The sequence below is a fragment of the Rasamsonia byssochlamydoides genome, assembly GCF_041956645.1.
Source record: "Rasamsonia byssochlamydoides strain NRRL 3658 unplaced genomic scaffold VTN77scaffold_74, whole genome shotgun sequence".
Taxonomy (NCBI): Eukaryota; Fungi; Ascomycota; class Eurotiomycetes; order Eurotiales; family Trichocomaceae; genus Rasamsonia; species Rasamsonia byssochlamydoides.
In genome coordinates, this window is record NW_027192457.1 from 60,639 (window position 1) to 87,961 (window position 27,323).

General features: G+C 50.5%; 8 protein-coding genes across 8 annotated transcripts; 6 read left to right on the forward strand and 2 right to left on the reverse strand.

The window, feature by feature from the left end:
- Positions 1-1,130: 1,130 nt before the first annotated feature.
- Positions 1,131-1,914, forward strand: VTN77DRAFT_8559 (uncharacterized protein; the record flags this gene model as incomplete). Its single annotated transcript, XM_069425069.1, has 2 exons — positions 1,131-1,626; positions 1,760-1,914. 2 exons carry the CDS (start codon positions 1,131-1,133, stop codon positions 1,912-1,914), a joined length of 651 nt encoding a protein of 216 aa, XP_069274549.1.
- A 1,609-nt stretch (positions 1,915-3,523) lies between these two features.
- On the forward strand, positions 3,524-5,259 carry VTN77DRAFT_8560 (uncharacterized protein; the record flags this gene model as incomplete). Its single annotated transcript, XM_069425071.1, has 2 exons — positions 3,524-3,673; positions 3,904-5,259. 2 exons carry the CDS (start codon positions 3,524-3,526, stop codon positions 5,257-5,259), a joined length of 1,506 nt encoding a protein of 501 aa, XP_069274550.1.
- Positions 5,260-5,867: 608 nt separating this feature from the next.
- On the forward strand, positions 5,868-6,564 carry VTN77DRAFT_8561 (uncharacterized protein; the record flags this gene model as incomplete). Its single annotated transcript, XM_069425072.1, has 4 exons — positions 5,868-5,910; positions 6,044-6,057; positions 6,149-6,322; positions 6,418-6,564. The coding sequence occupies 4 exons, from the start codon at positions 5,868-5,870 to the stop codon at positions 6,562-6,564; spliced, it is 378 nt and encodes a 125-aa protein (XP_069274551.1).
- Positions 6,565-7,293: 729 nt separating this feature from the next.
- VTN77DRAFT_8562 (uncharacterized protein) lies at positions 7,294-11,601 on the reverse strand (the record flags this gene model as incomplete). Its single annotated transcript, XM_069425073.1, has 5 exons — positions 7,294-8,187; positions 8,252-8,836; positions 8,897-9,365; positions 9,421-9,606; positions 9,659-11,601. The coding sequence occupies 5 exons, from the start codon at positions 11,599-11,601 to the stop codon at positions 7,294-7,296; spliced, it is 4,077 nt and encodes a 1,358-aa protein (XP_069274552.1).
- A 983-nt stretch (positions 11,602-12,584) lies between these two features.
- On the reverse strand, positions 12,585-13,187 carry VTN77DRAFT_8563 (uncharacterized protein; the record flags this gene model as incomplete). The annotated part of the gene is made up of 3 exons (XM_069425074.1): positions 12,585-12,614; positions 12,687-12,998; positions 13,065-13,187. The coding sequence occupies 3 exons, from the start codon at positions 13,185-13,187 to the stop codon at positions 12,585-12,587; spliced, it is 465 nt and encodes a 154-aa protein (XP_069274553.1).
- A 492-nt stretch (positions 13,188-13,679) lies between these two features.
- VTN77DRAFT_8564 (uncharacterized protein) lies at positions 13,680-18,755 on the forward strand (the record flags this gene model as incomplete). Its single annotated transcript, XM_069425075.1, has 1 exon — positions 13,680-18,755. One exon carries the CDS (start codon positions 13,680-13,682, stop codon positions 18,753-18,755), a length of 5,076 nt encoding a protein of 1,691 aa, XP_069274554.1.
- A 4,762-nt stretch (positions 18,756-23,517) lies between these two features.
- VTN77DRAFT_8565 (uncharacterized protein) lies at positions 23,518-24,072 on the forward strand (the record flags this gene model as incomplete). The annotated part of the gene is made up of 1 exon (XM_069425076.1): positions 23,518-24,072. The coding sequence occupies one exon, from the start codon at positions 23,518-23,520 to the stop codon at positions 24,070-24,072; it is 555 nt and encodes a 184-aa protein (XP_069274555.1).
- Positions 24,073-24,343: 271 nt separating this feature from the next.
- On the forward strand, positions 24,344-25,736 carry VTN77DRAFT_8566 (uncharacterized protein; the record flags this gene model as incomplete). Its single annotated transcript, XM_069425077.1, has 2 exons — positions 24,344-24,471; positions 24,548-25,736. 2 exons carry the CDS (start codon positions 24,344-24,346, stop codon positions 25,734-25,736), a joined length of 1,317 nt encoding a protein of 438 aa, XP_069274556.1.
- Positions 25,737-27,323: the final 1,587 nt, after the last annotated feature.

Consider the following 27,323-nt stretch of genomic DNA (forward strand, 5'->3'; position numbering starts at 1 on the left):
CAGGCAGCGTGGAGCACCTATCAACCTATCATCGTCTGGGACTAGCTCGCCTCCAACTTCGAATATCTTTCCTGATATTGTCTTTTCCGATATCAACGGGATCGGTCTGAGCTAGGGTACTATATATAGGGCTTGTCATTTTCTTTTTTAGTAGCTGATGACGGAACATCATCGTCCATTCTTGGTTCCAGGCGAGAACTATTATTCTGAGATAGGTGAACTGGACGATTTACATACATCCAAGCTGCAATTACAAGTTCTGAAGGGAGTTGCCTTGCCACAAAGTCGAGGCGAAGTCATCATCCAGAACAGGCTGCATCTTGTCTAAATGAGATTGATTGGCCATCAGGCTTGATGTCTTCCCCTGCAAGGTGTTCAACTGCTGCTACGCCATGCAGGACTCTGGACCGATCGACTGATCGAGTCTAAGACAGTCGCTACAACCGCAGACGGGAAGATCAGCCTCGGACGAATTCTAGACTGTCCCCGACCGGGATGAGACAGAGCAGAACGGGGTCGATCTCTACTCCGTACTCCGTATCCGTATTTAGCTATCCAAATCCGAATCTGGATCCGACCGAGACAGAGACAGGGGACGGATGGGAATCTGGATGGATGGCAAGCCCTTGCGCGGGTCTCCGGTCCGAGAGCACGATAACAAATCGATGCCTATCCACCACGAGGTGTGACTGCGCAGTCAGAGTCTGATTTGTCGCGGCGGGGCTGTCGAGTCAAGGCACGTTGTGTGCTGTGGATAAGTTTAGTTAGTAATAATAGCTCATGGCGTGCTTTGCGGTGCGCTGAATTCCCATCCCGATACGTTATCGAAACTAACTAGGTAACTAAATAATTCCCTGATTTTTTTTCCCCTCCCCCTCCATCCCCCACCCCCTGCAGATTATTCAGGACTGACTTTCAAGTCTGTAACGAAAGAAAAAATCCCGCCGCGGGCTTGTCCCTTCCATTACATCCTCTGTACTCTTCCTCCGTATTATTACTCGATTTATTACATCGGATCAGATCACCGACTGACTCGTCTTTTTTCGGTCTCCCCCTCCTCATCTTCTCATTGTCTTCCTCTCCCCTTCTTTTCTTCTTTCTTTCTTTTCCCCCCTCTTCCTCTCTTCAGCATGTCCCAACCAACTTCTCAACATCCTCCTGAAGATACACCAGATGCCACAGCCGCCCAAGTCTCCCGACAGCCCCCCACCAATCCCCCCCGCACCGCCGAACTCGCCAGTCTTAAGATAAGACTCCGCGCTGCGTTGCGCCAGTTTCCGGACTTTCCCTCTCCCGGCGTCCTGTTCGAAGATATCATGCCCATCTTCGCGGATCCCACCCTGCATGAGGCCCTCATCCGGTCCCTGGAGCTGCACATCATTGAGACCTACGGGCAGACGCCAGACGTCATTGTCGGTCTCGAGGCCCGGGGCTTCCTCTTCGGACCCAGCCTGGCTTTGAGGCTGGGAGCTAGCTTTGTTCCTGTCCGAAAGAAGGGGAAGCTGCCCGGGCCCTGTGTGACACAGACGTACGAGAAGGAATACGGGCAGGACTACTTCCAGATGCAGGCGGACGCATTGAAACCGGGGCAAAAGGTGGTGGTGGTTGACGACATCATCGCGACAGGTACTACGTTCCCCGCCTTTCTTTTTTTTATCCCTTTCCCTCCTTTGTGATACCCAGCGTGAGCTTGTGTGGGGAAACGAGGTCAGACGGCCGTGGCGTTCGGAGCAATCACTGACAGGAATAAATTCAACAGGTGGCTCGGCAGCCGCCGCAGGGTTACTCGTCCAGAAACTGGGTGCCACCCTTCTGGGTTATGTGTTCATCCTCGAGCTCGACTTTCTCAAGGGCCGGGAAAAGCTTCCGGCCCCTGTTTTCACCCTTCTCCATGGCCAGGAAGGGAAGGTCTAGTTTGGTAGCGGTTCGAACCATCTTTTCGACGGTCATCTAGCACACTCCCATTCATTCCACTCAGTTTCCACAGAACCGATAGACTTGCCATGCTATTCCTTGACGGCTTCCCGAAATCTCGTCGCAATATAGTGCTTCTATGAAGCTTGAATGATGTCGCTGTGCGATTCCTGCGAGCTCACAGAAGCCGAAGGCGTCAGCCATTCCCGACACAACGACGATCGATCATTCTCCGTTCATAGGCGACGAGCACTCTCATCTAATCCTGACGCATACCTTCCAGGAATTTTTTTGTTATTTAGATGAAAGGGATGGTAGAGACCACACTGAAGTTCTGTCTTGAATTTGATTTTCGAAAATTGATGGAAAGGCAAAAAAAAAAGAAAAAGTTTCCCGAGCTTCTTATATCTGCGTGAACGGCCGGCTTTCTCTTAAATTAATTATTTACTGCTTCTATGACTCAATTTTCATCAGATCAGTATCTTATGTCCCATCAAGCCTTGTGTCTTTCTCTCTCTCCCTCTTTTCTTCGATAGAGATTTATCCTCATGGCAAAGAAAGTAGTGACGGATCAATTAATTATATATAGATGGCTTAAAATTTCCTTAGTAAATTCTATATCTCCTTAGGATTATCTATCTTCTACGGCTAAGTGCGTGGCGCACTCTCATATAAGCTCCTCTCCCCCTTATTGCTTCCAGTCACTTTTTTTTTTCCACACCTGTATCCTAAAATAATATAGAAGGACGCAATACGATTGAAGTTATTGAAGCTTTGATGAGTCATACGCCCACGCAGATGCTTAACGGCTCGGATTACACTGTCTACGATCTGCGTGCGCTGTTCTTCCCTTCCTGGGATCAGGATTTTCTTTTCCGCAATAATGGGGATGTACAAGGCAACATGCATCGCCTCAACCCTGCGGACCTGATCGAGATCATGTGAAATTTTCCACTCAGCTAAAAAGAGCACCATAGTCAGACTACTGCTTTTTAGCTGTTGGATCATTTCTGGTGACAGATGAAGGGCAACAACGAGGTTCCGTCCTGGCCGACTTTGTCAAGACGATCGAGGGGACCACCAACGCCCATCGCCGTCCCGAATTCCTGGCCCAGCTAAGTGATGACCATTTACGTGGCCTTCTTCCAACATCTCAGGTCCTTGTGTGTGCCTTGTCTGACGTTCCCCAATTGGGAACAAGTGATAAGGACGATTTGCAGCGGTCCGAAAGTATCCGACAGAAGGTCAGGAAGGTAGCTACTTCCACGACAACACGGGAAAAAAAACAGAGGGGATACTATCCCAGATAGAATTTATTTCAAGGAGAAAATAGCTACAATTATTCTCCCGGGAGGATGAACGAGCGTTCTTATGTACTGTTCAGTACAAATGTAATAAAAGTTCTTCAGGTTCACCCTACCGGTCACGTGAGTGGGTATACTCGCACAGACCATGCTTTAGGGTTTAATTTAAGAATGTTTTTCCTGCTGCCCAACTTCTTCTTTCTCTCTTGCTTCAGCAGTTCTGAAGCTACCATTCTGCTCAAAGCAGATGCACGCCTCGATGTCTATATCACTCTGGCCCTGTGTCTCTGGGGTCACAATGCATCATGTCTCCTGCTCGAGTCCTTGAGCCCACGGAGAAGGACCAGCAGCTCCAGACCTTGGCTAGAGCGTTGGATGCTCTCCTGTTAACGGCTCAACAGCTGAGCTTGAAAGAACAGGACCTGCAACGGAGGGTCAAGTATGCTCATGATGAGGTAGGTAGCACTTTCTTTTACTAGCATGGTTGGATCATTTTACCCTGTTTTTTTCTTCCATCTCAAAGGATGAGAAAAATATTTGATTAGCTCTAGATCGGGAGTCGCGTTTGCGGCGGTGACGTATAAAGCATGTATTACCTGATGAGATGTCGTTATCTATTGATTTATACTATCCTTACACCATGACCTTTGAGATAAAGCTTGCTAATTCGAGAATTTCTCAACAGTACGTGAAGCTGGCCAACCGTGTCGACGGTGGTTCTACTTCTGAGGAAGATGCTATCTCTCAGAAAATACTCCACGGTGATTCTGAATCGAGCTCCAGATTGGATTCATTGAATCCTCTCGATGTTGTCAATCACCTTCGAGATTCTGGGCACGTTGGAGGCCGATTGCTTGAGGCCATAACAGCCGGAGTGAAGTGCGCGAAAACCATAACAGAACTGCGAAATGGCAATGATCTGAATGTCAGATCAAATCCATGTCTTGTCGCGGCGAATGCTAGAAGGTCATCTGCTTCTGAGCGCGACTTCACTACCAATGGCGTCCGGGGAAGCCTACAGTGTCCTTTTGCCAAAACCGCCGATAAAACAGAGTCTACCAACGGGACTCGCGATGACCGTAATACCAACGCAACTAGTATGTGTGAATATGATCCCTTCAAAGCCGAGCTCGGTCAAGATCGACTCTCCAGCAATGGCGTCCCGGCTAGGTCATCGGTAGCTCGTTGTCCTATCAGGTATCTTGACCAGCATTCTCCGGAAGAAGTTGCGCAGTATTTCGAGAATCACAAGCATGAGATTCCTAGAAGTCACGCAGTCTGCGTCAAGCGGTATCAAAGAGACACCGGCAGTATTGATGCCAAGTACGGTAGTAGTTTGGTTGACATGATAAAAGGCCTTGGCCAGAAACATAAACCTTTCCTGCCGAATCCGGTGCGAAATGGTGCGCCTGCTACCACCTCGACGTCTGCTGAACGTGTTGAGAAGTGGGCAGAAGATGTCAGTTCAAAATCCCCGCATCCAGGGACACTGACCACCGTCGAAGAGGATACCGCGAAGGAACCGAGCGATCGAACAAGTCGCTTCGAAAGACCACTCCGCGAAGTCCGAGTTGGTGAATCCCCGAGTCGGCCTTGGGGTATCCCTATACCCATCTCTCATCAGCCCCCTCCGAGTGCTGGCAATAGCCCAGTCGCTCCCGTTCAAGTTCCCGCGTCCAACGGGTTGCCCGAGATCAAACAGCCGACGGGGAGTGATACACCTGTTGCACCGCCTCACGACGGCTCGCCTACTCCAGCGCGGCCGCCTGGGAGGTGTCCCTTTGATCACGAAGCCTTGCAGCAACCGGATCGGAGCCAGAATGGAGATCAACCGTTTCCCAATCTAGAGCGCAAACCAAGTAATGCAGGTGGCACATTCAAGAACCCAGGTTCTGATCTTCCACCATCCCTTGAAACGACGAAGCCTTCCCCGTCCTCTCCCGCGCAGATGGTATTCAATGGCCCAGTTTTCTTTGGTTACTCGGCTGAGCAGGCTGCTGCATTGATGCAACAGCTAGCAAGCCGTGGGGTGGTCAATTGAACCCTAGCAAGCTGGTGCTCTCTTTGCGATATGTGTATGAAACGACTACTTTGAGTCTCACGTCTAGGGCTGAACCCCACTTCATGACTTCATGTGTAATGAGAAATGACCTTTGGGCTGTAGAGCCATGGCTCCATTAGGTAATATTGACGCCACATTCAAGTGGGCATTTGACACCGTCCGTGATGAATTAATTAATGTATGAATCGTTCCAAGTTTAACAGATTACTGTGTCTCTTGTAGGCCAGTTGGGTATGGGTAAATTGATATCTTATCCGTCGAGCTGGCGAGCATCCAGCATTCTGAACGGGGATGGGCTGGATTTCTCCGATTCAAGCCGGAGGGGTTGTCGTCCTCCGCGGGGAACCTAACCTTCCCCGTGTGATATAATTAACTTAGAATAATTAATAAAACTACTCATTCCCGAATTTGCTATTAGAGTCCGGTCTAACAACTTTTTAATGCTTCGAAGCGTTAAATCGTTCTGTCTTCAATCCAGCCGATTCGCTTCCCCTCGTCTCGTTGCATTTCCGTCTGCCCCTCTCGCCGTTTTTCCTCGCTATTCACCGTCGATAGTATTCCCATCTCAGACTCCTCCCATTCGCACCATGGCTGAGATGACTCCTGTCTTTTCCAAGGAGGCTTGTCCTCGTAAGTGATCTGTTCTCTTCCACTCGCTCTTTTCTCCTCAAGACTCCCTTGAGAGGGCTATAAAATCTGAGCCATCTGCGGTATATATAATACATACGTCTTGCTGACAAGCATCGTGATGTGAATTCAACAGCTGCTGGCCCATACGTACGTTGACACCCCATTTCATTCCTTTCCTGCCCTCAATTGGTCCAGGCAGGCCCAATTTGTCAATTGCAAAGCCTAATACGAATTACAGAGTCAAGCCATCAAAGCAAACGGCCAGATCTTCGTCTCCGGCCAGATCCCCGCCGACAACTCCGGCAACCTGATCGAAGGCACGATCGGTGAAAAGACCGCCGCTTGCATCAAGAACGTCTCTGCCGTTCTCGAGGCGGCGGGTTCCTCGCTGTCGAAAGTTGTGAAAGTCACTGTGAGTCTCTCTCCATACATATATACACAAACCACACCAATTGTGAAGCAACTGGGCTGAATGGAACGGCTGATGCTGATGATGATGCGGGGTAGGTCTTCCTCACCGACATGTCCAACTTCGCCGCCATGAACGAGGTGTACGAGAAGTATTTCACACACAAGCCCGCTCGCAGCTGTGTGGCCGTGTACCAGCTGCCCAAGGGTGTTCCTGTCGAGATTGAGGCTGTTGCTCTGCAGTGATGCAGTGATCGATCGATCGATGATGGATGGATCGGAAAGTGAGATGGATGGACCTCAGATTTGGTATAAGTGATATGAAAATTAGGGAATATTGAGAGGAACATTAAAAAAATAAATAAAAGCGACTACATGGAGTGTTTTTTTTTCCCTCTATTTCCTAGAGAGTTCTACGGTCCAAGTTCGATCTTGACCGTAAATTGGTCTACCCTCTTTTTTTTGACAACTTGTAAAATCCTAAGGTGCTCTTAAAGCAAGAAAAAAAGTATCCAAAGATGGACGTGAACAATTACAATTATGCACTGGCTAGGTATCACCATTATGTTCTGTAGGTCATAAGATACAACGTGAGGACAGAATGTACAGAGGAGCAACTGAACTGATGGTTTTCAATTTCATTATCATTATTATTATTACCTAGGCAACTGTTACTGCTTCTCTGACTAGATTAACATACTGGTGCACCATAACATAACAGGCAACGGGCCAAATTAGGAAAGTCATGAAAGTGCACCGAATTGAGTTGAAGGATGATGATGACTGGAATGCCATGGCTCAATTTTCCGAGAACAAAAAAAAACATGAATCATGAATCGTATTTAGATTGAAAACTCAAGACGATCATCGTGGGTATAAGGCTAAAAGCAAAGACTGGGCTCAAAAGATAAAAGAGAGAAAGAGGAAAGCAAGATATCAAGTGTCGAAGATCGTATAGACAACTGCAAGCGGCATTCATCTTCTCCCTAGCGTAGCCGACATCCTCCCTCCCCCACTAGCCATCAGGCTCTGCTTCACGATGGCATCCGCGGCTGCAGCTGCCGCCAGTCTTTCTTTCTGTCGACTGCGGTCACGGAGATAGCTGGCAGCCTCGGGTCGCATGCGGAGGATGCGAAGGATCATGTCATCGTTGGGCTCTGCTTGCGCTTCACGCCACTTTTCCTCCTTGGCCTTCTTCATTGTGCCCAGATTGCGCGAAAGCATAATGCTTTTAGCACGTCGTGCAGGAACTCCCATAAACGACCCACCGCCAAAAGGGCCCTGCCCTGGCGGTGCCGATAGTCGGTGTTTGTTGGCTTGTTGCTGCCGCAAGACCGTCGCAGACGCCATGCGCTCAGAGGTCCGGATGAGATTTTCGGTAGGCTCGAAGTAGAAAAAGTTCAGAGACTGAATCTCGTGATACTTGGGCGACTTCAGGATGTCCATCGGAACACCATTTGCCTCGCCAGTCTCCTCATCAACAGCATGGAAAAAGTTTAGAAGGAGGACCAACCAGCGTGAGACAATGTCGACTTCTTGCATGGTGAGAGGCTTCTGATGCGATGGTTTGTCCGAAAGAGGAGGCACAAGCAAACTCTCGATAGTAACTAGTACTTCCTTCCACAACCGCGCCATAACCATCCTCATCGCTTCAGATGTAAGAGTCTTGTTCATGATTGCGAAATTATCATTGAAATAGGTGAAGAGTGGACTCAGGGCGTTCTCTATTTCTGCCTGAGAGGGTGCAACAGCGGTGGATTGAGACCGGTTTCGATTCAGGAAGCTTGAAACGCTAGAAATGGTAAGTCCCCGAGACAGCAGGGCCTTCAGAGCACGGCGAGAAAGGCAGTGACTGATATATGCAGATAGCTGGCCTTCAAGTCAATATTTTAATCCAAAAAAAAAAAAACAGCTTGGTCAAGCAGGAACGGACCTTTTCGGTAATCTTGCGAGTCATCTCCTTCTCAGTTCGCTTCAGGGTTCGAAAGGCTTTACCGAAATAGAACTGTATGTCATCTCGTTCGCCTTCCATGCTCACACGCAGAAGGATTCTCCCCTGTGTATCCAGATCCAGCCAGTATTCTCTTGGTAGGAAGTCCCCAAAGTGGACAGGGTCCAACTTGAGTGACGTTCGGCCCACATAGTCATGATCACCTAAAGCATCCCAATCCCAGACCGTGGCGATAATGTTGAGAGGACCCTTGGTTGTGATATCGACGCTGTCATCCCATCGAGGATTCAGACTATTGTATACGATATGAGTCTTGGATATGCGTTTCTGATACTCGTCCGTCAACACGACATATGGATCGCTGCTGCCATTCATATCGCACGCTTTCAGGTCTTCCCCCTCAACGATCTTGATCGTGAACACGTAAGTCGTGGTTCTCCGTGTCTTCTGGGCTGCTGGAGGAGTATGTCTTGCAATCACTTCCGCACAACCATCCACGTTGATCTCACGTTCGAGCTTATCGAGTTGAGAAAGGGCGTGTTCAATGTCGTTTAATTTCACAAGTGACTAAGTTCATTCAAGTAAGATGGGTGTTTCAATAGAGGGAAACATTCAGGCTGAACATACCTCTGGAAGGAATTGAAATGGCTCGATTTTTTCCTTACTATTCCAGGCTTCCTTGGCCATCTGCATAAGCTTTTCTTGTCTCGTCTGATACAACGCCGCTTCCTGATCAGGCGAGAGGCGGTCCATCTCTTTAGCGAAAGATTGCTCAAGCAATTCGCAATACCTTGCCACCCCTTTCCCTATGGACTTGGAAAGAGCAGTCATGAATTTAGCGTATTGAAAACCATCGTCCCACTCCAGCTGCACCAATTGCTCGACGACTTGATTAAACGAACGGAAAATATCAATAACGGACACACTGTGCCGTAGCTCGTCAGCCGGAATGTCGTCCGGATTTTCACTCCGTACGGTGAATTGATCCTGTCGCACGGCTTGTTCAACCCATTCCAAGACTTTATCGTCAGTGAGCCGGATCCACCGCCAAACAAAGTCGGCGAGTAAGTCCTCTATTTTGAACGGGAAGGGTTGTCTGCAACTGAATATTAGCCGCGCTCAAAGTCCAAAAGGTCCAATCCACATCATACCCAGGAAGAGCATCTACATAGAGACGTCTGATTGCTGTGAGCCCTCTGTAAAGATCAAAACCATCCTCTATCGGAATTTCTGTTCCCCTTTCTTGCGCCTGCTGAATGAGCTTGACAACCATATCATGGGCATCCTCAGCGTACATTGGAAGCACGCAGCTAAGTAGTATGTTTAAAGGATTCACCCTGTTGCCGTTAGCGACAGAAATCAAATAGCTAAGTGAAAGAGTTCTCATACCCCATGATTTCGGGATTGTTTTTGTAGCGTTTTTGGATCTTTTGCGAAAGCTTCATGATCCCCTCGCCGAGTTGGATAACATGGATTGGCTCCCAAGCCTCCTGCTCGGCCGGCACTTCCTTGTCGAGTAACTGTTGATACGACTCTTTTGCCTTTTCTACAAGTCCCTCATGGACGTAGGACCGAAAGCGATCGTAATCTTCAGCGTTCTCTGTATAGTGGGGATCCTGTCGTATATGTTGGTCCAAAATATACATAACTGGACCAATGGGACGAGGCTTCGGGTCGTAACAGTGCATCATAACATCATACAGCTCTCGCAGGAGAGCTTCATGAAGCGCCGATAGCAACTGCTGCATCAACATTATATCATGGATTGTCCATCGTTTCCTATCGAATAGAGGTGAGGCTATAAAGCTGTTGCGTTTCTTTCCTTCGTTCATTGGCGCCTCTTTGACAAATGTGAATGCCGAATCGAGAGTGTCCAGATCGATTTCTTGATCTACAAATTTCTCTCGAATAACATCCAGAAACAGGACCACACGAGAAGACGCAGGAATACGCCAACGGAGGCAAATCTCATTGAGAAGCTCCGTCGACTGTTTAGAGAGTAGTTTGACGGATGAAGCTTCAGAAGTGGCTTCCGTAGCTTCCTGCTTCTGATCCTTGAGATCTTGAGTGAGGGCGTGAGAAAGTATGGCCCGATAGAAGGATCTGGGATCGGATGGAATAAACGTGTAAACACTCTCTGACATGTCACCATCATTCAGAGACAATTGGCTTAGGTCCACCAGTGGATCGATGACAGACATTCGGTTAGATCTCTCAGAAGATTGACGCGATAAGTCGGCAAAGTTAGCGTCGGAAGAATCTTGTGCAAGCGAATTGAACTGTGACATCGCATCACCCGCTGTGCTTTTTGCAAGATCAGGGTTGGCTTGTACGATGGCGAGCATCATCTGCGAAAGATCAGGCCCCTCACCCCGTTTCCAGGATTCATACGCTTCTTCATCATCGAAATCATCACTGGACAGGGTCCTTCCAGTTTTCAGGTTCAAGTGTGCCTGGTAGGCTTTCAGGTCTTGAAGAGCCGCCTTCTCTGTCCAGATGGACTTGTTCTTGTTGATGTCAGCTTGTGCCTGAGCTGTGCTCACTCCAAATATCCGGGCCACAGTTTGTACGAGCGGCATGTCCTTGACATCATAACTCAAAGGGACAACTGTCTCGACCGTCGCTTTGGATGATCCATTTGCTTCCGCGAGGTCCTGATCGTGAGCGAGCAGCTTGCTTTCTAAGACCGCCAGCTTACTCGTCAACTCGGGTCTATCTTTCGCCCAGTCTTCATCTTTCAGGATGAGCGTAATCAAGCGAACGAAGAGCGCGACATGCCTATCCACCATTAGACTCCAACTATCGTCGTTGGGATCTTTGCCTTTCGATAGTTCTTTTGTGGCGTTCGAGAAGAAGATCAAGACCAGGTCTTCCACACGCCGATCTTTTTCCATTCGCTTCTTAAACGACTGCTCCTTCAAAGCATTGAGGAAGGCCGCAAACGTCCTAATAACCAAGTGATCCTGGTATTCTTTTCTCTTCTCCTTCCCCATCAAAATACCCGTCAGCCTCTTCTCCAGCTCAGCGATGAACCCACTAGGAAATCGTGTGCTTTTGGAGTCTCTGATCAAGCGAAAATCGCTCATAAGGTCGTGAAAAGAAGTTGATGATCGACGGACATGAGTCTGTGGTGCCGGTGCAGGTTGTGTGCGGCGGGCTCGAGGCTGGAGCAGGTAGGACAGGTAAGCTACACGAAGCGCATAGTTGTAGGCATCGTTCTGGTTGACGAGACGCCTTCGAGAGGCGGAAAGACTGCGCGAGTGCCGGGCCTCATTTTGAAGGCTGTTTATCCGTCGGTTCACACCGCGGGATTGAGTGGAGGACGTCGACATGGGATTCAAGGGCCGTCTGTGCTCTTCTTAATCCAAGACTCAACGGCTTCGAAGTGACAGAGTGATGCGGAGTGCGGGACCATGGATTCAAAACTCGCAACCCCCAGGGAAGCCAGGACAAGCCACGCGGCGAATTTTAAAAAAATTATGAGAAAGGGAGATCCGCGATGAGCAGATCTCTAGTCCCTAAATTTGCAGATGCAAGGATTGATGGTTGCTTGGGACTGCTTGTCGCCTTGTAAGAAGAGAGGGGTGTTCGACGCTCCTGAAACATGGCCTAATATTAGACCGTGCTAAGCCTAGAATCGCACTAAGCAGCGTCACGGGGCATCACAAGCTGCAAGGGAGTCACGACGAATCAATAATACCTAATTACTTGCTAACATCCTCGCAGCAATCAAGGCTTTGGACATAATGTAGTCATTCGAGGTTGGCAACGTCCGGTTATCTATTGGCCACGTCCTAGAGGCGATAGGATTGAGATCTTACTACGTGTTATCGGGGCCACTGAAAGTAGTTAACTAATTAATAACCAGCCAATCTACACGCAATCAACTACCTATCGATCCGTATTAGATCGCCAGAATTGCTCACTCTTTAAAATTTTTTTTTAAAAAAAAATGAGGGTAAAGAGGTAAAATCAGTAATGGTTGAGCTTCCAGAGACGGACTACGCGCCATTATGCCGTATTTATCAATCACCCGCCAAGTATAAAAAGGACAAGGTATCCGCTGCCATTCTGATCAAAGTCATAATCAATGTGCGCACTTGTCATGGGCGTTTCTGCCTGCTGTCGCTGTGAAGAATGGACTTGCACCGTCGTCGGGTAATTGGTGACATGGCAGCTTCGCTACTCTGGAAATAGCAACTCGACGCAGGGACATTCAACCGTTGGTTGTAAAAGAAATTGAAAATTGAACCCTTCATTGACGCCGATGTAGAGAGAGCCACTTTATATACATATTCAATACACCAGGGTGTTTTCACCAAGTTTCCTCACCGGGTTTGCGTGCCTACATAATAATAGGTTAGCTTTTTGCACGCGGCGGAGGGCGAAATGGTTCGAACAGAATTTAAAAACTCACCCGTACAGCATTTGGGCCACCTAGTTCCTTTTCGAGCCCATCCGGGAATGTTCTGGGAACGCTTGGCTTGTCTGGATAGAACAAGCTCACCACCCCACAGAGGCCCAAAAACGTAGCGACAAAGGCTCCAATTGACAAGAAGGCTTTGCCAGGAGTGACATGGGTATACGGTTCCGGACTGAACACACCCAGGATATCGTTGTCCTCATGGACGGGCTCTCCAAAGTTACGTCTTTCCTGCTTATCCCACCAGTCGGCGTTCGGGTCTCGGAATTGACGCTTTATTGCTGGGGGGTTCGGGTAGTTGCCATTCTGTGAGGGTGCACATACAGCGTTAGTTACGTATTCCATGATAAGCTGCCACCACAGAGATAATACCTGAAGAGGATCATCGACTTCGGCCTGTGCAAGAGACCGAACTTGGGAAAAGGATGCGCGGGGAAAGGCATAGCGAGACGCAGTTTGGGGCAGGCGCCCGGCTAGGATCCGGCGGGACAACATCTTAGATCGCTGGAGTCAATTCTCATAGGACAAATCCATTATCACAATAGGGACCTACCGTTCCACCGAAGTCAATTGGAAGAACGAGTGCTGAGGAAAAGTTGCAAGGAGTTCCTAGCTGGTCTCCTGCTGCAGTTGGAAGTTCGGGAACAGTGGGTGGCTTGGGTCGCCGTAGCTAGCGCCACGCGGGCCTCAGGCTGCCAGGCAAGCGGGCCTTTGCCGCTTACATAAGCAAATGGGCAAGCTTCTTCCCGTCACGGGAGGAAATTGCGTTGCCCGAAGCGAAAATCAACCTCTTCACGCAATATCTGATCTGCGCGCCTTATCGTGTCGTCAGCCACGCACCGGTGCTGATAACTATGCCAAACTCCTGGTGGTGCCTTGACTCGATCCGACCTATTCATTGATGCCTGAATCACCCGTTTTACTTGTGTCTGTGCTGGGAAAGTTGGGGTCAGCTGTAAAGAAGGCCCTCGCCCCTAGTAACAAGACATGCAAAACGGTACCCCAAACGCGAACGGCACCTCAGAACATCATGAACGCGTGACCCCCGAACCCAACGACAGCTTTCGCGTCTCGTCCAATGCAGAATCCCTCGGTGATTTCCCAAAGGTCGATCAGACGCCCGGTGAACAAAACAACGATGGAACTACAATCGACCACCAAGAAGGGCCTCCGACCAAGAAGCGAAAACTCGCCGAGTCCACCTCCCGACGCTCGACGCCTCGGCCGGTCTCGCCGCCGTGGAAGAACCCTGGCGTGGATGGACCGACATCCTTCTATGAGGATGGCCGACGCAAATCGGCGAGAACGAACGGGCTCCCTCCTGAGTTGCAGCCGCACTCAGAGAAGAGGCAGACGCGAGCCGCTCAGAAGGAGCATATGATGAACAAGACCCTTTCCACTCGTCAGGCGCAGCATGCCTCATCGCCACTTTCGTCTACCCCGACGCGATCTGAGACGAGTGGAAGGAAGTCTCTTGGTGGCAAAGCTACAACAAACGGCACTGTAACGAATTCACCAAGGAGAGAGTCTCCCAGAAAATCGAGTTCAAGATTGTCTGTTGGCAGCGGAAACCACGCTACCCCGTTATCCGCGACGAAATCCACCAACGCACGGACGAGGTCGCAAAGTTCTGCCAATTCAACTCTTGCCGCAGGTGCAGCAGTACACGGTTCCAGCCCGAAGGACGGTCGTCTCAATGCTTCCACCTCGACAACTGCATCGCCCTCCGCTGACCGGGATGTCGATGGGTGCGGGAATATCAAAGCTGTCGATGGCGAAGAATCGCAGGATATACCTGAAGGTCAGAAACTGCCACGGCTACGGTTTAAGCTGAGGAAGCCGTCTATTGGCATCCAACACCCCTCCCACGTTCTGCCTCCAAGGCAGCATGCGTCATTTCGAGAGTGGGTCGAAAGTAATGATGCAGAAATGGGAGAGGGTGTTTACCTTACACCTGAAGATGCTCGAGAGGAAGCTGCAAAACGACTCAGAGTTTTGGAGGCTGGCGAACCTGGCGGCCTGCTTACTCCACAAGTCTGTTCTGCCTGTCTTCCAGATCCGCAAGATGAGCCACCACAGCAATATTCTCACCAAGATCACCTTGTCGCTCATGCTCTATATTTTCGTAAGCTGCTGGATCAGGAGCACAAGCGTCATCGCAATATGGCTCGCTTGTTCGCTCAGTGGTGTGCCGAGGCGTGGAGAAAGCGGAATAAGCGCCCGGAAGATATCCTTCGAGAACAGCAGGAAGAACTCAAAGCAAAGCGCCGCCAACTAATCAAAGACCTCCAGAAAATGTTCGATCTCGTTCGAGCAGAAGTCGAGAGGATTCGTCTGGCGCGCTGGGAAGAGGAGCGGAAGGCGGAAGATCAGCAGGCTCTGGATCGTGCAATCAAGCAATCAACCATGCTCTTCGAGAAGAGACGACAAGAAATTCTCGGCGAGCTTGAAAGCGATATTGGCGATACCAGCGAAGACGTTGAGGAAGATGATGAGGTTTCCTCCTCTGCCTCTGAAGATGATAGCAACATGTCAACCACTGATACCGAAACCGAGAGCGATGATGGTGTTGATGATGACGAAGCCTTAACAGCCGAAGAACTCCGCTTGAAGTATGCAAATCTTCCGGACCCTGATTTTGGACAGGATCGTATGTCCGTGTCTTCCTCGCAATCTTCCTCGCAATCTTCCTCACAATCTTCCACCCGCAGCGTCTCGCCACCCGTCGAGAATTTCTCCGAGGATGAGACCGCGTCACAGAATCCGTCTGCAGGAATGTCGACCGGGCACGTTGAATTGGATGAGGTTGATCCGATTCTGCTGGACGACAGCGATGAGTCCACCGACATGGATGACGATATGGGCGAAAGCGATGAGGACAGAGACTCCAGCGAAGACGATGCTAGTGAAGGCAGTGACGATGGTCCCGGCCTATTGGGCTTCTACTCTTCGAAGGATGTTCTCCTTGATGATGATGGGACTGCCGATGACGATGAGGAGGAACCGGAGGATCAGGATGAAGTTTCCCTGGTGCCAACTGGCCCCCCTGAGGAGACCGAACACGCCGAGCAGACTGAGGAAACTGAACATCCTGGGCAGCCTGAGCAAACCGAACATCCCGAGCGGCCTGAGGATACCGAACATCCCGAGCAGCCTGAGGATACCGAACATCCCGAGCAGACCACTACCCCTGAATATGTAGATGTTGAAAGGCCTCCCTCGCTAGCAGGAGATACGGTAGGGGATATTGCTGAAATCCCACCGGACTCGCGACAAAGCAGAGACGAATCTAGTCAGGCGTCTCCGGGCACCGTTGCCACCAAGCCCTCCGATCCAGAATCGATCTCTTCGTACGAAGCTCCAGTGGAGAAACCAGGCGAGTCAAAAGATTCATCAGCCCCCGTTGGTCTCAAGACACCAATTCCGCATTTACTTCGCGGAAAGTTACGCGAATACCAACATTACGGTTTGGATTGGCTCGCAGGTCTCTATACTAATCGCATCAACGGTATCCTCGCCGATGAGATGGGTCTTGGAAAGACCATTCAGACCATAGCCCTTCTCGCGCATTTGGCGGTCGAACATGAAGTCTGGGGTCCACACCTGGTGGTCGTGCCCACTAGCGTCATCCTCAACTGGGAAATGGAATTTAAGAAGTGGTGTCCGGGATTTAAGATAATGACCTATTACGGAAATCAGGAAGAGCGAAAACAGAAACGAAAGGGCTGGACGGATGACAGTAGCTGGGATGTCTTGATCACATCCTATCAGCTAGTGTTGCAGGATCAGCAAGTGCTCAAAAGGAGGAACTGGCATTACATGGTCCTCGATGAGGCCCATAACATCAAGAATTTTCGTTCTCAGAGATGGCAGGCTCTCCTGACTTTCAAAACAAGAGCTCGGCTCCTGCTCACCGGCACTCCCCTCCAGAACAACTTGACGGAACTATGGTCGCTTCTCTTTTTCCTGATGCCTTCTGACGGCGAGGAGTCAGGAGTTGAGGGATTTGCTGACCTCAGGAACTTTTCCGAGTGGTTTCGACGGCCGGTGGAGCAGATTTTGGAACACGGGAGGGAAACGATGGACGAGGAGGCGAAGCAGGTTGTCAACAAGCTCCATACGGTTCTGCGACCATATCTCCTGAGGCGGCTCAAAGCAGATGTTGAGAAGCAGATGCCAGCCAAGTATGAGCATGTTGTCTACTGCAGGCTGTCGAAGCGTCAACGTTATCTCTATGACGGTTTCATGTCGCGAGCGCAAACGAAGGAGACGTTGGCCTCTGGAAATTATCTCTCCATCATCAACTGTTTGATGCAGCTCCGCAAAGTATGCAATCATCCCGATCTGTTCGAAACTCGCCCGATCTCGACGTCATTTGCCATGCCCCAGTCCGTGGCAACAGAATACGCGGCCACGGAGCGCCTTGTTCGGCGACGCCTCCTGTACCAGCATCCTTTCCAAAAGCTCGACCTGGACTTTCTCAATCTCGCCCCGGTGTCGAGGGAAGATCTGTCTCGAAGGCTCGTGGAAGACACCAGTCGAATGATGGCCTTTGGACCCTTGAAGACGCTACGCGAACGTCAGTATAAGCGCACGAACTGGCGGATGGAATTCGACGGTTCGTCCGTGCAGTCCGCCTTGGACTCCATGGAGAATGCTTCGCGGAAGAAGAGGATGGACGAACTAGAGAGTACCTTGTACTTTGAGTCGAAGCGTCACGGTCGTCGTCCTATTTATGGGAAAAGTCTGATCGAGTTCCTCACTATCGACAATCTGCAGGACAGATTGTCAAGTCGTCCTTCAAAGCAACAGGCTACGGCCGAGTGGCTGTCAAACAAATCGTCGGTTCTTGCGTCTATGATCCTATCGATAGAAGATAGAGCACGGGCGATGGAAGGCTACATCCAAAGGTTTGCCTGCATTACTCCAGCGGCAACTGCTGCTGGGATCACCGAGGCTGCCCTCACGCCTCTCGAATCGCGATTTTTCAGCGAGGAGCAAAGGAACCCTGCATATGAGCCTTTCCACGAAGCCCAAATGCGGTTGTCGATTGCTTTCCCGGATAAGAGACTGTTGCAGTATGATTGCGGTAAACTGCAGAGACTGGACAAGCTCCTTCGGGAACTCCAGGCTGGCGGTCATCGGGCACTGATATTTACTCAAATGACGAAGATGCTCGATATCTTGGAGCAGTTTCTGAACATTCACGGGCATCGCTATCTCCGCCTTGATGGAACTACCAAGGTTGAACAGCGTCAAATGCTCACGGACCGGTTCAACAATGACACCCGCATTCTGGTCTTCATCTTGTCTACTCGGTCGGGTGGACTGGGAATCAATCTGACGGGCGCGGACACGGTCATCTTCTACGATCTCGACTGGAATCCAGCGATGGACAAGCAGTGTCAGGACCGGTGCCATCGGATCGGGCAAACCCGTGACGTTCACATCTACCGCTTTGTGTCGGAGTATACCATCGAATCCAATATCCTGCGCAAGGCTAACCAGAAGAGAATGCTGGACGACGTCGTGATCCAAGAGGGCGAGTTCACCACAGACTACTTCACCAAGCTGGACGTTCGCGAGATGATTGGTGAGGATGTGCTGGAGGGACGGGATGAGGCCAGCAAGGCGATGGATCGAGTTCTCGACACCAGGGGCGGCGGAGCCACACGCGCATTTGAGCAGGTGGAGGACAAAGAAGACATCGACGCGGCCAAGAACGCCCAAAAGGAACTCGAACACGCAGATGACGGCGACTTTGAGGAACGCAGTGTCTCTCTTGGCACACCAGGCCACCTGGGTCCGAACCAGGTGGACACTCCGACGACAACTGGTCCTGGGGACGATGGCACGCCGGGGCCGGCGGCACTCATCACGTCACCACGGGTTCATGGGGTGGACGATGAGATCGAGACCGAACCGCAGCCGGGCCATATCGATGACTATCTCCTACGCTTTATGGAGTGGAATCTGAAGGACGAGCCGCTACAGCTTCCTCCCGACAAGAGCAGGAAGAAGTCGAAAAGGGGTAAAGAGCATCAGATTAAGAGGCGTCGTTAATAACATGTCATGTTGATTTGATGGGGACCTGTATGAGTTTCGAATCGATATCCGTTGGTCTGCTGTTGTTTTTATTTTATTTATGTCTGAGTCTTCTCGGTTGGCGTCAGGAATTGTCTATTGCTTCCGTCTTGTCTTTCCAGTAGAGTTGAGTGCTTTTAATAACGATGACATTTGTTGGCGTTCTTTATGCTGTTGTTTGTTACTTCCTTTTTTTTTTTCTGATGGTGTCTTATTTTTATTTTTATACTCTTCTCTCCATGTCTAAAATTTCCTTTTCCCCTCTTAATTCTTTTCTTCCTTCTATCTCTGATCCGAAACTGACGTCAATCGACATGTATGATGTAACGATGTTGGATGACGAAAAAGAACAAAACTGAGTTCACGAGATGAGATGAGTGTGGAGTATTATGAGAGCCATGCCATGCCATGCTTTCCGTTTTCTGCGCTGGCACCTTCTCTGCCAAGCTATGCTATGCTTCCTTGAGTATTCGTATGTAGACTGTAACTTCGTAGTCGTTTCGAACAGTATACGGAGTACAGCAGCCTAAGTAGAACCCACCGCCGACTAAGAACCAAGACGCTGTCACTAGTGCTACTTACTCACCAAGTACTGTAGTTTTGGCTCCAGGAAATCACAAGACGAAGACCAATTTTCGGGTGCTGTGCTATAATGTTCCGAATGAGCCGTATGACATGGCTTCAGCGATGAGACTGAAGACGGATTTTCATGTCGTTTTAACTGATCAAGAGCTAATAGATCAACAGTCCTTGTTTCTAGTGTTAGGCTGGTTCAAATTCTTAACCGAGGGACGCGATAAAATAGAATGCCTGACAAGGAAAGTGAAATAGATGAACTGCGCGGGGTCAGACTGTTTTGGCCCCATCGCTTGAACTGGTACGGTTCGAACCGTATGATAGATGCAGTAGACTCCACACCAGGCTGCATTTCTTTTTCATCCTACACGAACGATATGCATCTACTCCGTACTATGGACGTGAAGAAGAATGCATGAACAGTACAGTAGTTTTCAAGCTAAAATTTTATAGGAGAAAATTGATTTTGCCAACTAAGATCGTGACTGGCGTACGGAGTACGGAGCTGGCGCATCATTTTTGCTTTTTGGATCATCATCGTCGTGATCATCATTAGCGGATTCTGTATGACACCCAATTTGGGTAAAGATAGGTAGGTAGATAACAAATTATTAACAATGATAATTATCCAAACAGAGAGAGGAGGGAAATCACGGATCAGGGATCACCCACCAACTGAAGTTAATAAATGAATTGACTTCAATGAGATGAGGGGAAGTTCAAGGAAGATGCGCACGACCCGACAGAGTGGACAAGTGTGTGCAAATCGGACGATCACTGCTGACGGGATCGCCCCTTCCGAACTAATTAAAAAGGCCGCCGCGAAGCGAGGTGTTGGTGTGGGGCCACTTCCTAATTAGGTAATACTATTGACGAATAGGAATGTGCAGGTGTACAGACTACTACTTGTACTATCTGAATCTCCCGCATGTCGATTCGCACCATCGTTATAGATACAGTAGACCTGCAGAGGTAAATTTGTTGGTCGAGTCGACCAATTGATCCCTGGTTGCGAATAATCAATATAATAATAAGAAGCGAAGGAAACATTGGCGTCGTTGGTACTGTGCAGTCCCGGAGTCTGGACATAGGTTGCTGGGTGGATGGTGATGGATCATATCATGCAAGAAAAGGGTGCGGGGCGGCGGCAAGACAGATGTGAGGCGACGACTACGGAAGTACGGAGCACTCCGTACGAGTCTACGACTCGAATTGACCCAGGACAGCGGAAAAGGCGGCACGTCGCCGTCCAACAACAGACTGACGAACCTACCAGTCTGTCTGTCTGGACTCTGGAGGGGAGGACAACCCCAGAGTTCAACGAGGAATGTCCCAGTTGATGCCATTCCCCGAGTGATGATGGTGTGTGCTCGTGTACCGTGAGTGCATCCTCTCCGCAGTGCAGCTGGCAGGTCGGTACTCCATACAAAAGTCGAATCGTGCATATCACACAGGAATCTGGACTAAAGCTTCGCCGATCTCAGAATGTTGCCAGATATCGCAAGAGCCCAGACATGGTGCGCAACTAATGAAACCAGGCTGCTTCCAACGTCATACAGGAGGTAAATTGTTTCTTCATTCCGTACCTACCTTAGGCAACCTCACCACTTGGAGCCCCGGGGAGATAAGGGGTGCTGTGCCATGGTTGACTATTGGTTGGCCATTGGCCAATGGAAAGGAGAGAAAACGAGCTTGGCGGTCACCTGTGGCTTGCCGCCTGCCCACCTGACTGCGCTCGTCCGCCGGGGAGCACGGCATCCATTCCGCCCAGGCGCTTCATGGCCACCTCCTAGTCCTGCGTACCTCCCTGCGGCGGATACCCAGAAAATCCGCTGTCAGAACGTTGGAGATACCTCCGACAATGGAGACCATCGTAGATCGTCAATGCATGGAAAGCAAATCGCTCTTCTCTGCAGAAGACGCATGGATGAAGATCTGGCAAGACTTAGCCGGCTGGAGGTGATAATGCTCGGTTCTCCGAATCCGTACTGAATTAACGGAGCACAAGCACCCGGTCCTCCGTCCAGGCACAGCAGAAGGACTGACTTGTCCCACGGCTGCCTTCATTGTCCTCCCCGGAAGCGAGTTGACTCAGGCCCCGCCAGGCTATTACTAATTTACCTACTCAGGGCTTCTAGGCTTCCTGGGCCGCCACCCCCTTGGGCTCACTAAGCTTGCCCGCTCATCTCCCGTTACTGACTCGCTGGGGAGTCGGTGACTGTTCTTGCTAGCAATGGCTTGGTCTCCGTCCACAAAGTACCTAACTAAGTACCAGAGAAGTTATGCATGCCAGAACGCGGGATTTCTATCAGATAATGGCATTGGATTCCAGAAACGCATCTGAAGCCTGTGGAAGACTCGGGTTGTGTCAGTGCTCGAGTGATTTCCCAAAGCCAAAACCAAAGTCGTCCAGTCGCCCTGAACTTCTCTCATGATGAGTATGACCGCGTGCAACTGATCCGAATCGGGTGGACTTGGTACGCCATAGTCAGGACCTTATTAAGACTCTCGGAATCCATACTGAGGCCTTCCAAGCCCAGATCTCCCAGGATCATGAATTACTCTACAGAGTATCGGGGTGCAGAAGTCATCACAGCTTGGTTATAGATAGAATAGAATAAGAAATCTATCTGTACTCCGTACTCCGTACTACCAATCCATGGTCCCATCAGCACTCACAGTGCCCACTCCCTGCCCCCACCGCCAGAGACACATGGCAGCGGATCATGATCATCCAGCTTAGAGCCAGTTTGGGATATGATCGTCGCTGTCCCGTTGACACGCAGGCACTATTCAGCTCCAGAAGCCAGGCGCATGGCCGCATGGTCCGCAAATCGCCCCGAGGCATCTGTCGCATGGCATGGCAGTGGTGGGTTTAGTATTAACAAATATATTTACGCGTTGACTGCCCACCGCCACAGAGAACGATTGGCCTTGGATGGAGACAAGGATGCGTAATGACAATGACGACAGAGTCGAGACCCAATGACAACCACCGCTCCGGGGTCAGATCCGCAACTTACCATTGTACAGGATACCGCACATGGCCTGTCTGCACTCTTGTGCTGTACTCCGTAGATGAGTAGATTTCTCCCTACCAAGGAATGAAGTGACAGAGAAATGGAGAACATCAGTTCTCTAAGTGTGAGATTTACATAAACAAGCTCCAGTGTTCCACTGCAGAAAACGGAACTCTCTGATTATTGCCGCTCGTTAAGAATAAATGGCGCTTTTGCCGCCATGCAGCATGCTTCAGCACCTGTCCCGATTCGCCTAGGCCTTAATCACCAGACACATTCACAAAGACCCGTTAGTCTATTGACAGCTGGCACTGCCGCACTTCATCCTATCCTATTGATCCAAAAAAAGACCTCGGAGCAAAGGTCCCCCAATGGCATCAACCGCAGGCCGCATGTTGCCAGTCGCCAGTGGCTCGCTTGCGCCTAGTCATCGGGCCTAACTAAGCTAGTCTTGGCTCTTGAATCCCGACCTTCACGCGGCTGATTTACTCATTCACACGGAGTACCTACGGACCGGCGATCGCTGATCGTGCATCTGCGATAACGACATCGGCCGGGAGGAGGGAATCGACACATTAGGCTTAGGCTTAGCATGTCACGATTTGCACGGGGTACCTAATGAGGTATATGTATCCTCTCAATGCTTGCTTCGAATCCGTGACGGTTGACTCGCGAGGTATCGAGTCAATCGACGCACGGGGAATACTAGAACAGAGCCAAAAGGCTCTTTTGCCTCCTTTGTACCGCATTACTATTCTTCAACAACTGCCGGACAGAGCGGGATTTGGCTCTGAGCCTGAGGTGACCACTGACGGGAGGTGAGGCTAATTAGCCGATAACCTTGTTGGAACAAGTTCAACAAGACAACAACCTCTGACTACTCCGTACTCCGTACAACTGGATTTGCTCGATCCGCCCCGGTCCGCGTTTCTCCGTGATCGAGATAGACGATCTTACAATGAAGGAGGATCATAATGATGAGAATTAATGCAGGCAATTAAGCACCAGATCGCGATCAGAGACAGGAGCAGGGGACGGTAATTCTCCGTAGCATACTCCGTAGATTACTAGGAGGTAATAGTCGCCTCCTCCTGAGGCTTACTACTCCTGTCATCCGGCTATGGTTGCTCCACACTCTGCAGGAAATGTCGGTTTTCCTCCATCGGCCGCACCTGACTCTTCTTGTTCTTTCCCTTTCAGGCTTTCCTCCCCTAAGTTTCTGTGTTCTCTCCCGGTCAGGTGGAAATTCAAAAAGCTTGTGCAAAGGACAGATGCCAACCAGGGTCATTGATGGGAAGATGGTCTTGTTTGGCGACCAGCCGGTGCCAAAGTGGCTTTCCAGCGGATCTGGGACCCAGGCCACCAAGACACTTTTGGCCCGGGGGCCCCTGCCAGCATCTGCAGATTCGTTGATCCCTCAGGCCTGCAGCACCTTCCACGGGCGTCGGGTGCAGCAGGCCCCGGTGCCGGAGGAGGGGACCGTGGCTTGGACGGCGCTGGCGACTGTTTGCACCGTCGCCACCGGCGTTGCTCGCTACGGGCATGCACCAATGAGCAGGGCAGGTGGCACCTCGCGTAGAGCGCACAAGGCGGGGAGGGCCGCCCAGGGTGGTCCCCGATGGTGGCAGGACCCAATGGCCGCCCGCCCCAGGGAAGCCCAGGGAAGCCGCGACCCCTCCCAAACCAACTACCTGGCCTAGCTCCCCAGCCTAACCTGGCCCTTGGCGACTGTCCAGTCCGTCAGCCACAGGCGGAATAGACCACCGCCATGGGCTCGCACGAGGTCTGCTTGGTATTACCATGGCCCTTATATACTGAAATCGGGCGCTCCCGCTGTCGATCTTACCCATAACCTCTTCTCTCCTCCTCTGCCTCTCTCTCTGATACAGGTTTCTTTTTCCTTCCCCCTCCCGTCTCCTATCCTAACACTTCGAAGGGAGGAACTCGCGTCCTCTCGCCTACCAGTGCGTGATGAAAACCTCGATACCGTCGGATGTGTGGGAGAAGAAGAAAGCGTTGATTGCCCGGTTGTACAAGGACGAGGAGTGGCCGTTGAAGCAGGTGATCAAGCAGATCCGCACGGAGGACTTCAATCCGAGGTGAGCCTTGTTGACATGGCCCCGTCATGGGTCATGGCGATGGTCAAATCAAAGACTGATGGAGATCGACGGTCAGTGAGACGCAATTGCGCAGCCGGTTGAAGAAATGGCGTGTCACCAAGCCGTCGCGTCAGACTCGGAAGAAGCCTCAAGATAGCCAGCCTGAGAAGGGTGAGGACGGCGATGATGCACCTGAGGATACCTCGCCAGTCGAGTCGAAGAATGCCTCTCTTCCCACTCCGCAGCCGCAGTCGGCTCAGCGTCAACAACAACAACAACAACAACAACAACAAAAGGACATTCCCGCAAATCCAGAGTGGTACGCGACCAATGGCTGGTTTCCCCAGCAGCAACGCCCGCAGCAGGACGTGATGCAACCGCCGGTCATGGCCCCGTCATTGTCGGTCGATGGTCGAGATACTGCAGTTGGACCCAATTGGGCCCCTCCTGCTCCTGCGCCGTCATCCGAGTCTCAGTCTCAACAACCTTTGAACCCCCGGGATAATAGCAGTCACATCTCCAACAGCACGCCCATGATGCAGCAGTTTCCCATGGTCGCACCTACTCCGATCGGGTATGAGCTACATCAGCCGGCTCCTTCCAGTAGTAACGTCCCCATGAGCACGACGCCAATGGTAGCACCTTCGTATACCAACTCGGGATATCCCGTGTCCACGGAGGTCTGTCTTCCTCCTTCAGCGCCCCCGGTAGGAGCCCAATGGCCAACGGGAGCCGATCACATCGAACCCGATATGACCAACTCTGGTCTCCCCATGTCCGCCACCTGGTTTTCGGCGCCTTACGGGGCAGCCAACCCACCTTCTGCAGCCTATTATCAGCATAAATCAGTTAACCCCTCGATGGCGGGCTACGGGCAAATGATGCAACCGATGCCTGCGCAAGATATTAATCAAGCGTTCTCGCAGTCGCCGTCAGTGACGAGTGCATTCCAATCAAGTCCCTTTGACGACTTTGGAATGCTCAAGCCGTGGAGACGTGCCATTGCTTCTCATTACGGCCCGGAGGCGGGCGGACATGCCCGCGTAGATCGACAAGGCCGACAACGAAAACCTATCGCAGACCGGAAACGAAAGGACGCTCCCCCTCCAAATGGGGTGGAAATGACGGGTCATCAGCCGCAGATGCAGCAGATGCAACCGATGCAAACCCCGATGCAGCCGCAGTTTCAACATCCGATGATGCATCAGGAGATGTTTGCCTATGCAGGCCACGAACAGTTGGTCCAAAGACCTCCAGGCCACTGAGATGGACGTGGTCGACGGTGGGAACAAACAACACGGTTGGAGTTGTCCAACTACCCGTGTTGAAGCTGCGTGGGTACTCTGTGTTTGGTGATGAGCAACGTCCAGCAGGTTGCTGGAGAGCGTCTCGACCTCCCTCTCCGGATGGACCATCGAACGTCGACTTTGTCAAGTGTTGCGCGTATCACCAGCGGCGGTGATGAACAGACGATCTTTTGGTTATTTTCATGTTCTTTGCATGCGCGATTTATTCCTATCATGCGGTCGCCATTCTGAAACGGCCATGTTTCTTTGTCTTGTTCACTTTTATCTGTCATATATACCCAAGCATATGTTTCCCCTCTGCCCGGCATTATCGTCAAAGGTGTTGAAAATACCCACCCTTTGTATATACTACTAATCCTGACACACCGGAGACACCCACCCAGGTGACCTTTTTTTTGCTTCTTTCTCTTTCCTTTTTTGTTTTTTTTGTCTGTACTGCTCTACAGAGCCATGTGAGCAGTATGCTTGAGTTTGTTATTCGCCGACGGTACCAAAACGGATTGGCAGGGGGCACCGGCGTACTGGCTGATTGATTTTCTGGTGGGTTGTTGAATTGTTCCTCGGTGGTTTTCTGTCGACCTCGGTGTACATTGGATGAGGAGTCGTCGACCTTGGTGTGGCTGGACTGGGGATTGTTCATTTACCCTCTCAGGCAGATTGGTGAGATGACAATTATCCGTCGCAGAAATATAAATAATTCTCAACTTAAACAGCGTGCCTAGTTTTTGTAACCGGTATCATCACGGCAGTACTCAGCATAAGCAGAGGTGGAAATTCCGAGTCGCCAGCTGTACAAGGATCTCACTTTCCGTGATGTAAGCTATTAACTGGAAGGGACGAGGTGATCCGTAACTCGGGTATCCATCCTAATGGAGGACTCCATATTCAGCGATCGGCAAACACGTGGCACTGGTAGGGATGACCTTAATCTTGCAGATCTACGGAGTACGTAGCCTACCCATGTAACGCTAGCCTCTAAATTCATCAACCTGTTCCCCGCAGTCAGCTCCTGTATGATAGCAGCCTTATAAGAATCTGTTTCATGAATGAATGATTTACCTCATCCAGATCGAGTACATGATTGGTTCTGAGGGGAGAGGATAATAATTATTATGGATACACTTGCGCAATCATCATATTGATACGTGCTGAGCTTCTCTTTCCAGCCCTGCAGGACGTATGGCGGTTATTTTCTTTCGTGTGGACATGCTGACCACAGGCTAATTTGCGATAAGGAAGCGAAGCACAAGATGATTGCTAACTGACGACATTGTTTACGTAGGTGAGTACGGAGTATTACTCCTTACCAAGTTCAAGATAGATATCTACCTGAGGCATTCAAAAGTTAACGGACTGCCTAACTGAGGTTGGTAACTAGGTTGGGGTTTCCCGACCCCGAACCTCGGCATTTTTCCCCGCCAAGATCCAACGATGCATTCTCCGCCTGTGGAGAATTGCTCCGCTAGGTTAACTGGCTTATTACCACTTACGGAGTACAGAGAACCCGTCGACTGACTCCAGGCTATTACTCTGTCTCTACCTGTT